The following is a 12,235-nucleotide window of genomic DNA, read 5'->3' on the forward strand; positions in this document are numbered from 1 at the left end:
TCTATATCTTGGGAACAATATTGAACAGAAACCTCACTGAGCGACCTTATAAGTATTCCGGCAACAAACTGCAATGAAGCTTAGAAAAACCAAACAAAAACTTCCTTTAACATACAGATCAATCAGTGCTAGCGAGGTGCGGATGTGGGCACATGGGAGTGGTTGGGTAGTTCCTTCCTGCTTTTATATGCTAGATTCTCTATGCCAGTTGAACTCATGGAGGCAGATGCATTCTGGCAGGAATGGCATCAAATCACCTTGCATTCTGAATGATGTTTTTATCTGCCTATTTTGCGTATTCTCTATGCTATTATTAATGCAGTTCCTACCATGGCCACGAGAGCAACTCGTGTTCTAAATGTGCATGTATGCATTACACGTCAAATTTGGTAACAACCAGCAACAAGTGCATCTAAACAATTGGAACATCATTGGCTACGGGGAGAAGGCGGGAGAATGGGGTTGAGAAAAAAAATCAGCCATGATTGAATGGCGCAGCAGACTTGATGGGCTGAATGGCCTAATTCTGCTCCTATATCTTATGGTCTTATTGTAATAATATTCTCTCATGCTGCTAGATTTCTTTGTGAAAAACAAATATAATAACATTTCTATCTCTGTGTTCTGTAAAATTTAAAACCAGCATATCATTTGTGAATGCAGAATTAATTACTTCCTGTATTAATTATTACTGGTAAGACATTTGATTGAAAACCTACCGCTTCAAAAGATGTAAAGCATGTTGTGAAGAAATAATTTTAGCAAAACAGCTGTGCATGAAATCATCAACCAGGCTCTGAAATGTTAAAAAAAGAAGTTGAATTCTAATGATTTTCACCTGCAATATTTCTGCAAAGTATCTTAGAGCTATGGTACTCTTCTATTTAATTCAAACATACTTATTTAATGTTCATCCCTCCAAACTTTTAAAATAATTTTTTGTCAACTCTTCTCTTCTGTCCCAAATCCCACAATGCTCTGTACGCATGAGCATGATGCACATGAAGTACAGTAGCCCTGAGGGTTAGTTGTTGTACGAGCATTCCACTGGAATTAGTCAGGAAGAGTCAGTGCAAACAAACATAAGAGTATACCTCTAATTAGAGAAGAATTGCAAAAAGGTAAAAGTGAATGCTCTCTATCTAAATGCATGTAGCATTAAAACATATTTTTGAAAATAATTTCATAATCTCAGATTCTGACATTTATTGCCCATCCCTAAATGCCCTAGAGAAGTCAACGAATCGCCTTCCTGAACAGTTGCAGTCCATCTGGTGATGGTACTCCCACGGTGCTCCGAGGGTGGGTTCCAGGATTTTCACCCAGTGACATGAAGAGCCAGCGTTTCCAAATTAGGATAGCATGCAATTTAGAGCAAAGCCTTTTTTATTGGTGATTAAGGTGTGGGTTTGGGAGGTGCTGTCAGAATAGCCTAGGTGCGTGACTACTGCGCATTTTATTCATGCTGCATCTGCAGTCAATGAGGTGCCTATTAAGGGGGTTCATGGGGTAGCAATTAAGTGCATTGCTGCATCCTGGATGCTGTCGAGCTTCTTTGGAGCTGTACTGATCTAGGCAAGAGGAGATAATTCCATCAGGCTCTTGATTTGTGCCTTGCAGATAAATAAAAGGCCGCACAATAAGAAGATGTGATTGGGCTGGAGAGAGTGCAGAAGAGGTTCATCAGGATGTTTCCTGGATACAAGGACTTTAGTTATGGGGAGAGTTTGGATAGGCTGGGCTAGTATTCCCTGGAGCAAAGCAGGGATGACCCAATAGAAGTATATGAGAGACTTTAACTGGATATAGTCATAAATCTTTTTCCTATGTTGGGGATCTCAACAAGACAGCATAGTTTTAAGGTGAGAGATAGAAATTTAGAAGGGATCTGAGGGGAAAGATACTTTACAGAGACTGGTTGATATCTGGAATGTGCTGACAGAGGAGGTGGTGGAATCAGTTAGAAGTACTATGTGTAAGAAGCATTTAGACAGACACTTAAGTAGGCAAGGCATAGAAAGATACCATCCTAATGCGGGCAAATGGGATTAGCGTAAATGGGCAAAAAGGTCAGCATGGATGTGGTGGGCCGAAGGGCCATTTCGATGCTATATGATCCCATGACTCCATGACCGATCTTGTACAACTCCAATTTTCTACCCTATCTGCAGATCCTTGTTGAATCCAAAATCAATATATCTTTGAAAAGTAAAAAAAAAGTTAGGTGCTGGCAGCTGAAATAAAAAAAGAAAATACAGAACATAGAACAGTACAGCACTAGAACAGGCCCTTCAGCCCATAATGCCTTTGTCGATCACGATAGAAAATTTAAGTTAATCCCATTCAGCGCTCCTGATGTGGCCTCCTCTACGTCGATGAGACCAAGTGTAGACTAGGCAACCATTTTGCAGAACACCCATGCTCTGTCCGCACCCCTGACTCCCAGTTACATGTCAGTTCAACTCCCCATTGTCACACAGATCTGTCAGACCTCAGCCTTCCCCACCGCCAGAGTGAGCCTAGGTAGTCTAAACCCAATGGTATGAATAGTGAATTTTCCAACTTCAGGTAACCCACACTCCTTGTGCTTTGTGTCTACTTCTGGTGTTTCCCCCCTATCACCCAGTTTCATTCCCCTCCCCCACCTGATTCTATCTGCCCCTCATCCCTCCCTTATCTGGTTCCACTTATAACCTTCCTTCCTTATCAGATTCCAGCATCTGCAGCCTCTTGTTTCTACTTTTCATGTTCTAGTCTGTCTATACCTACAATTACCCCTCCCCTCCACCTGCCCCATTTTTCCCTTTCCTTATCTGTCTCTACCTATCACCTTACATTTGACTTCCCAAAGTGTATCACTTCACACTTGTCCAGATTAAAATCCATTTGCCATTTTTCCACCGATATTCCCAACTGATCAATATCCTGCTGTATCTTTTGATAACCTTCCTCACTATCCACAATTCCGCCAATTTTCATATAATTTGCAAAGTTACTAATCAGCCCACCTACATTTATATATTTCACAAACAACAGTTTGCAGCACTGATCCCTGCGGAACACCACTGGTCACAGACCTCCAGTCAGAATAACACCCCTCCACCACTACTCTTTGCCTTCTACGGCCAAACCAATTTTGAATCTGATCTACCTACCAACTCTCTATGGATCCCATGCGTCTTAACCTTCTGGATCAGCCTACCATGAGGGACCTTGTCGAATGCTTTACTGAAGTCTACATAAACAACAGCCACTGCCCTAATATCATCAATCATCTTCGTCACCCCCTCAAAACACTCAATCAAGTTTGTAAGATCTGACCTCCCTCCACATAGCCATGCTGACTATCCCTAATAAGTCCATGCTTTTTCAGATTGTTGTAAGGTTCACTGGTCTATAATTCCCTGGTGTGTCCCTATTGCCCTTCTTAAACAAAGGGACAATATTGGCTATTTTCCAGTCCTCTGGGAGCTTGCCTGTAGCTAAAGAGAATACAAAGATCTTTGTCAAGGCCCCAGTAATGTTATCCCTTGCCTCTTTAAATAACCTGGGATAGACCCCATCAGACCCTGGGGATATCCATCTTAATATTCTTCAAAAGACGTAACACCTCCTTCTTCTTGACATCAACATGCCCCAGAATATCAGCCCTGATCTCAGTATCCTCCATGCCCCTCTCCTCGGTGAATGTCGAATCAAAGTACTCATTTAGAATGTCACCCAGTTCCTCTGGCTCCCTTCTTTGGTCTTGAGTAGTCCTATTCTCTCCCTCATTACCATTTTGTTTCTAATACAAATATAAAATGCTTGAAATATTCAGATCAGACAGCATCTGCAGAGAAAAAAAATAGTCACTGTTTCAAATTGATGGCTTTTCATTTATAGATCTTGAATATACTCAATGACTGATAATTCACAGTTCCTTGATTGACAATCACCTGCCTGAAGAGATTTCTCCTAGGTGGACAATACTTCATCGTGAGACTGACCTTTACTTCTCAATTTTTCATCCAGGGAAATTTAGGAAATCATTCATTTTTGAACTATGAATTCAGGGTTAGCAACCTAACTTCTTTGTATTCATAACTATATGAGAGCAACCAGGCTATGTTACTCACCAAAGAAAGAAAGACAAAAATGGTAGCAGTGGTAAATAGGCAAGGGTTGGATTTAATTTATCAAAGCAAAATTGGCTATCCTTTCATCAGAGAGTATATTTGCAATAACTTCTGTTACCTCTAAATCAGATATCTGCTTCATAAATACAGCATAATCTGCATTAAACTCCTTCTTACGAGGATCCAGAATGTCATAATGGCTCTTTTTCAGATTGAGACAAATATTGTGGAATTTGATTGCGAGGATCTCTATTCCTTCGATTGTGGAATTCTGCAATGCTGAAAACGTCTTCACTGCGTCAACCATTTCAGTGATCTGCAATTTCAATGAGATAGGAATTACTTAATACCTACTCCAGACCAGTTCATTCATTAAGATGAAGTGACATATTTAATTAAATGCAAATTTTGAAATTATCTTACCAATAAAAATTAGCAGAATCACAGTAAAGGAGGCTACCAAGTACATGTCAATTCATAGTAAGAGTAATCCAATGAGTCCCACTTCCCTGCCATCTCCCCAGAGCCCTTCATTTTTTTTTTAATTTCAAGTATTTCAAAATCACAGATAGATACAGCATTGAAGGAGGCCATTTGACCAACTGAGTTATAGACAGAGTTGTACAACATAGAAATAGGTCTTTCGACCCACCACATCTACGTCAACCATTATGCCTATCTAGATTAATCCCACTTTCTTGCATTAATTCCCTATCCCTCTATGCCTTGAATCCATCTATGTAACAGCACCAGCTAGTCCTACTCCCTGTTTTCTCCTCATAGGATTGCAAATTCATTCCTTTCAAAAACTTATCCATCACCCCACTGATTGTTACAGCTGAATCTGCCTCCAATCCTAGCATCCCAGCTGCTACAACTTGCTGTTCAAAAAAGACCTGCATGTCATAGTCTCTCTCTATCTATTCTACTTAGACCTTTCATGATTTTAAATGCCTTTTACAGATCCCTTCTCAGCTTCCTTTGTTCCAAAGGCAAATAACAGACAGATGTTAGAGCAACAGGGTTACGGTAGTAGAGCATTTCAGCTTCCCCAATATTAACTGGGGAATGTGAGTGGCTTGGAGAAGTGGAATTTTTAAAGTCCCAGAGAAGGGACAGCACTGCACCTAATCTTAAGGGATGAAGCCAAGCAAGTAGTGTAATCATCTGTGGGTGAGCATTTTTGGACTCGTGACCATAACTCTGTGAGCTTCAAAGTAGCTGTGGAAAGGGATAAGGGTGCTCTGGAAATTAAGGTCCTGAATTTGGGGAAGACAAATTTCAACATCAGAAGAAAACACCTGGCAAAAGTCAACAGGGAGCAGCTATAAATGAGTAAATCTATACTTGACCAGTGGGAGTCTTTTAAAAAGTGAAATAATGGGATATCAGGGTCAACATGTTCCTATAAAGGTCAAAGGTAAGGAAGGCAAGTCCAAGGGACCCTGGATGTCAAGGTTTATTGTGTGTTTGACAAAGGAAAAAAAGAAAACATACAGCAATATAGAGCAGGAGTATAGAAAGTGTCGTGGGGGACTTAAAAAAAGAAATGAGGGCAAAGAAGTGCCACTGGCGGGCAAGAGTAAGGAGAATTCCAAGGCATTTTATAAACATATTAAGAGCAAGGGAAGAGTAAGACCTATTAAGGACCATAGGGGCAATCTGTGCATAGAGCCAGAGGGCATGCGTGAGGTCTTTAATTAATACTTCTTATCCATATTCACTAATGAGAAAGGCATTCCAGCTGCATATTTCAGGGAGGGGAATGGAGATGTTCTCGAGCATGTTAACATTAAAAGGGGGAATATATTAGATGTCTTAACAGACTTAAAGATGGATAATTCTCTGGGATGTGATGAAATATATCTCAGGCTGTTATGGGAGGCAGGGGAGGAGATTGCTGTAGTCCTAACAGATTTTTAAATCATTACTGGCCACAGGTCAGGTGCCATTCTGGAGGATAGGCAAAAGATGGTCTGCACTGCAATTACTGTGCACGAATAGTGAATAGAGCATATGCTCACAATGGTGCTTCCTGGATGATGTAGAATGCTGTTGGAACTTAATCAAATAATCAAAGGAAAGGTGTTCCATCATACACTTGACTTGTCACTTATTCATGGTGGAAAGTCTTGAAAAAGTCAGGAGATGAGCCACTCATTACAGAAGACCCATCTGTTATAACTTTTTTTCTTAATCTCCTTCTTTTCTTTCAAAGAATCGACTTTTCATGCAGGCATTTCCAAAGTTATGGCTTCATGTTTATGGTGCCTGAAATGTATTCTTAAGTAACTTGAGGATTCTAATTTCTATTATACAACAACAACATGTAGGGTCAGAGCAGAGGACCAGTCCACTGCATCATTCACTCCAGTTTGCAAAAGTACCAAAGAATATCCACTCCACTATTGTTGGCATATTCTCAGATGGCGACGAGGAGGCGTATAGGAGAGTGATAGATCAGCTGGTTGAGTAGTGTTGCAACAACAACCATGTATTCAACGTCAGCAAGACCAAGGAATTGATTGTGGACTTCAGGAAGGGGAAGTCGGGAGAACAGACACCAGTCCTCATTGAGGGGGCAGCAGTGGAAAGGGTGAGCAGCTTCAAGTTCCTGGGCATCAACATCTCAGAGGATCTATCGTGGGCCCAACACATTGATGCAATCACGAAGAAGGCACGTCAGCGGCTCTACTTCATTAGGGGTTTGAGGAGATTCTGTATGTTACCAAAGACTCTTACAAATTTCTATAAATGTACAGTGGAGAGAGTTCTGGCTGATTGCAACACAGCCTGGTATGGAGGTTCTAATGCACAGGATCGCAAGAGGCTGCAGGGAGTTGTAGACTCAGCCAGATCCATCACAGGCACAACCCTCCCCACCATCGAGGACATCTTCAAGAGGCAGAGCCTCAGGAAGCAGGTATCCATCACTGAGGACTCTCACCATCCAGGACATGTCGTCTTCTCGTTATGACCATCAGGGAGGAGGTACAGGGGCCTGAAGACCCACATTCAACGATTCAAACAGCTTCTTCCCCTCCGCCAACAGATTTCTGAACGATCCATGAACCACCTCTTTACTCCTTTTTTAACACTATTTATTCATTTTGTAATTTATAGTAATTTTATGTCTTTGCACTGTGCCGTTGCTGCAAAACTACAAATTTCACATCACACAAGTCAGTGATAATAAATCTGATTCTCATTCCAGTAGATAAAGTAGAAGCACAGGGCACAACATAAGATGAGTAAATAAGAGTAAATTCAGAACCATGTTAAACTGGTGGCAAAGGCTGTCAGTAAGTAGTACACAAGTCCTGAGAATTGAATTTAATGTCATCCAGGAGATGTCTGTAAAGTTATTTGATCAGCGCAATATTCTCTGAGTATTTTGGAAATGAAAAGCCTTACTATTCTTGGTTTCCCAAAGAACAGCCAACATCTGACATTTCAAATGATTATTCTTTTTGAAAACACAATTCAGGGCAGGGAGATAAATCTATCCAAGACTTTAAGTAACTTATCTGAATGTGGAGATAGAAGAAGAAGTGCTCCTCATGAGTGACATTAAAGTAGCACAGACATTACCAAATCCCTGTCAGTCATGACCTGTACCCACAATCAAGTATGTTCCTGGACCATAAACATCCCACAATCTCCTGCCCCATTCCCTTAAAACCCCCCAATGATTACCCCCTTCTCCCCCCGCACCCCTTTATTGCCTCTTGGCATTTGGATGGTATATGGGCTCTTTATAAGCTACATCTCTCACCCTTTTGTTTTCTGATTGGCCTATCAACTGCCGATGCTATTTGCTTATGCTACTTGTGTTGATTCTCCAAGTGTTCCTCCATCCAAATTAATAATGCCCAAGACAAGAATTACTGAAGAAAGAAAGGTATAAGAAGACAATGCCTACACTACTGCCTATACACTCATGACTGCGTGGCCAGATTCTGTTCTAACTCCAAGTATGCAGATGACACCCCCGTAGTGGGCAGAATCTCAAATAATGATGACTCAGAGTACAGCAAGGAGATAGAGATCCTAGTGGCATGGTGTCATAACAACCTTTCCCTCAATGTTAGCAAACCAAAAGAGCTGGTCATTGACTTCAAAAACTGGGGCAGTGCACATGCTCCTGTTTACGACAATGGTGCTGAGGTCAAGATGGTTGACAGCTTCAAGTTCCTAGGAGTAAGAATCACCAATAGTCTGTCCTGGTCCAACCTCGTAGGCGCCATGGCCAAGAAAGTGTACCCCATTGACCCTCACGAATTTTTATAGATGCACAATAGAAAGCATCCTATCCGGCTGCATCACGGCTTGGTATGGCAGCAAGAAATTGCAGAGACTTGTGGACACAGTTCAGCACATCACGGGAACCAGCCTCCCCTCCATGGTCTCTGTCTACACTTCTCTCTGCCTTGGTAAAGCAGTCAACAGAATCAAAGACCCCTCCCAATCTGGGCATTCTCTCTTCTCCCCCTCCCATCGGGCAGAAGATGCAAAAGCCTTAAAGCATGTACCACCAGGCTCAAGGACAGCTTCTATCCTGCTGTTATCAGACTATTCAACAGTCCCCTTGTACAATAAGATGGACTCTTGATCTCTCAATCTACCGTGTCATGGCCTTGCACCTGATTGTCTGCCTGCACTGCACCCTCTGTAATTGTAACACTATATTCTACATTCCATTATTGGCTTTCCCTTGTACTACCCCGATGTACCCATCTGATGAAATGATCTGTATGGATGGCACGCAAAACAAAGTTGTTCACTGTACCTCGATACATGTGACAAAAATAAACCAATTTAACAATAATTCTCTTCAATGAAAATGACACAGAAGCAAAGATCTGATTCACATACTGCAGGTATGATTGCAGGCACAGATACTAAAGTATCTCTTTAGCAAAAGCTTCCAAGCTTATGACAGAGCAATCCCATTAAAATTTTCTATCAAGATGGACACAGACTGTATTCTGCATTAAAATTAATCCTAAATGCGTAATATGATCTCCCACTACATATTCATGAGGCCTCTCCTGCCTCTAGCATGTTATCAGGCAATACGCAAATCTGCACAATTATCATGTTGACAGACCACAGAATGAATGTAATGGCAATTTCCCTATATTTATTTATTTATTCTCCATCTTTGTGTTGGCTGACAGTTCAGTTCTCTTTGACATATGTCATTGTTTAAAACTTTTTGATTTCACTTAAATTCCTTTTTATTCATCCATTTACAAACATAATTTCTTTAATATCAATTCCTTTCTTTTTCAATCTTTTTATTAGTTTCCAAATTAATACAGATTAATATATAACATCAATGTTTGTAGATGTAATACAAAGAGATCAAGAGAACAATCATGACATGGATAATCATAAAGAACAATAAAATATAAAAAAACTGTAGATCCCACGATCTCTTAATAAATGAATATAATATAAAAGAAAGGAAAGAAAAAGATTTATTATGTATATAAAAAAGAAAGAAAAAAATCCCCAAATCAATGAGAAAAATTATAAACAATATATCAAACCAAGCTAAACAGAAACATTTCAAAAAAAAAGACAAACAAAAAAAAAAGAAAAAGACTGGACTGAAATTTCTCAATAAAAACAGAGCAATATTATGTCATCAACTCCGTTCCTCTAAATTAGAAAATTATTGAAGAGGGATCTATATCATGTGAAAATATTGAATAAATGGACTCCAAATATCTTCAAATTTAAGCGAAGGATCAACAGCACCACTCCCAATTTTTTCCAAGTTTAAACATGATATAGTTTGAGAAAACCATTGAAAAGTAGTAGGGGGTATTGGATCCTTCCATTTAAGCAAAATGGATCTTTTGGCCACTAATGTAACAAAGGCAAACATACGGTAAGCGGAAGCAGATAGATGGCCAGAGTCTATCCTTGGTAATCCAAAGATTGCAGTGATAGGGTGAGGTTGTAAATCAATATTCAATACAGTTGAGATAATGTTAAAAATGTCTTTCCAATATTTTTCCAAAAAAGGACAGGACCAAAACATATGTATCAGAGAAACCACATTCGATTTACATCTGTCACATATAGGATTTATATGGTGATAAAAACGGGCTAGCTTATCTTTTGACATATGGGTCCTGTGAACTACCTTAAACTGTATTAAAGAGTGTCTGGCACACACTGAAGATGTATTAACTAAATGAAGAATTTTCTTCCATGTCTCTGTAGGTGAAGATGTCTGGAGTTCACTTTCCCATTCATTCTTAATTTTGTCCAGTGATTCTGGATATATTTTCATAATTAAATCATAGATTATTGCTATCAAGCCCTTCTAATAGGGATTAAGACTTAAATTTTTTTCTGTAATTTCAGTTTTGTAAGGTGTCAGAAAAGAGGGTATAGCAGCTTTTAAAAAATTTCTAATCCGCAAATATTGAAAAAAGTGTGATCTAGACAAATTGTATTTGTTAGACAGTTGAAAGATGAAAAACAGTTATCAATGAATGAATCGCGAAAACATACTATTCCCTTCCTTTTCCATATAGAAAAAGCTGAGTCAAATATCAATTCCAATGAATGGAATAGGACTTGCTAATGGATGGTATAGGTACAAGATCATTTTAACTACAATACTGGTATCTGTCAGTTTATCGAGTAGATAAACATAAATCTATAGAACATCTGCTTAACATTTCCTGTTGTCTTTACCTTTGCCAGTCTCTTACAGAAGACATCAAGTTTACCAAATATATACATTTCTGACACATCAAAAGGAGTGTCTTGTGCTGTTTCAGTTGTGTGTTTCTTGGTGTTCTGGAAATATTTGCGATACTCCACCAATAATTTTTTACATTCCTGGAGCAGAATAAAATTGTCACAGATTACTACATATTTCTCATCATCTTCTGAATCTGCCTTCATTGGTTTTTTAACCAACACATTCAACAACTTGCTGCATACAAAGATGGTTTATCATATTCTTTCACCAATAAATGTATCATCTGTTTAGTGACACGTGTCATTCTAGCAATTTCTCCTCATTAGGCCTATTAAAATCATTCACGATTTTAAAAACTGCCATCCGATCTCCTCATATCCTTCTCTGCCTAAGTAGAAAACTTCAGCTTTTCCAATCTGTTACTAGGCATAGAGGAAGTGCATTTGTGAATATATTAAATGGCACAGCATTTAAAAGTGAAGGAATTTCTCATCTGGGAATTTCATCCCAGTCATAAATGACATTCCCTGTACTCGCAAGAACGAGGACACAAGAAAATAGGCGCAGGGGTAGGCCACATGGCACCTCAAGTATGTGCCACATTCAATATGATCATGGCAATAACATTCGCACCACACAAGTGCCAGGCAATGACAATATCCAACAACAGAAAATCCAACCCCTTGACACTCAATGGCATTACCATCACTGATTCTTCCACTATCAATATCCTGAGGGTTACCATTGACCAGAAAATGGAGTAGCCAATGTACACAATGTGGCTACAAGAGCAGGTCAGAGGCTAGGAATCCTGGATGAATAACTCACCTCCCAACTCCCAAAAGCCTGTCCACCATCTACCTACAAGGCTCAAGTCAGGAGTGTGATGGAATACTTTCCACTTGCCTGGATGAGTGCAGCTTCAACAACACTCAAGAAGCTCGACAACATAGAGGACACAGCAGCCTGCTTGGTAGGCACCCCATCCACAAGCATACACTCACACTACAGCTGATGCACAGTAGCAGAAGTTTGTACCATCTACAGGATTCACTGTAGCAACTCATCAAGACTCCTTAGACAGCACCTTCCAAACCACGACCTCTACCAGCTAGAAGAACAAAGGCAGCAAAAGCATGGGGAACATCACCACCTGGAAGTTGCCCTCCAAGCCACACACCAACCTTGGAAATTTATCACTATTCCTTCACCATCGCTGGATGAAAATCCTGGAATTCCCTCCCTAAGAGAAATTTGGGTATACCCACACCTCAAGGACTGCAGCGGTTCAAGAAGGCAGCTCACCACTACCTTCACAATGGCAATTAGGATTGGTTAAATATTAAAAATGGCTGATCTAGTGAACTCAACTCCTCTTCTGTGCCAGTTC

General features: G+C 40.0%; 1 protein-coding gene across 1 annotated transcript in view; it reads right to left on the reverse strand.

Annotated features, from left to right (window-relative positions):
• The window catches only part of LOC127575527 (dynein axonemal heavy chain 8-like), a 282,606-nt gene that overhangs the window by 244,584 nt on the left and 25,787 nt on the right, over window positions 1-12,235 (reverse strand). The window contains exons 9-11 of the mRNA XM_052025460.1: window positions 10,836-10,982; window positions 4,237-4,434; window positions 720-796 (exon numbers count right to left, since the gene is read on the reverse strand). Coding sequence (XP_051881420.1) covers window positions 720-796; window positions 4,237-4,434; window positions 10,836-10,982 — 422 coding nt within the window. The remainder of the gene's footprint in view (window positions 1-719; window positions 797-4,236; window positions 4,435-10,835; window positions 10,983-12,235) is intronic.

Source organism: Pristis pectinata, chromosome 10 (assembly GCF_009764475.1).
Source record: "Pristis pectinata isolate sPriPec2 chromosome 10, sPriPec2.1.pri, whole genome shotgun sequence".
Taxonomy (NCBI): Eukaryota; Metazoa; Chordata; class Chondrichthyes; order Rhinopristiformes; family Pristidae; genus Pristis; species Pristis pectinata.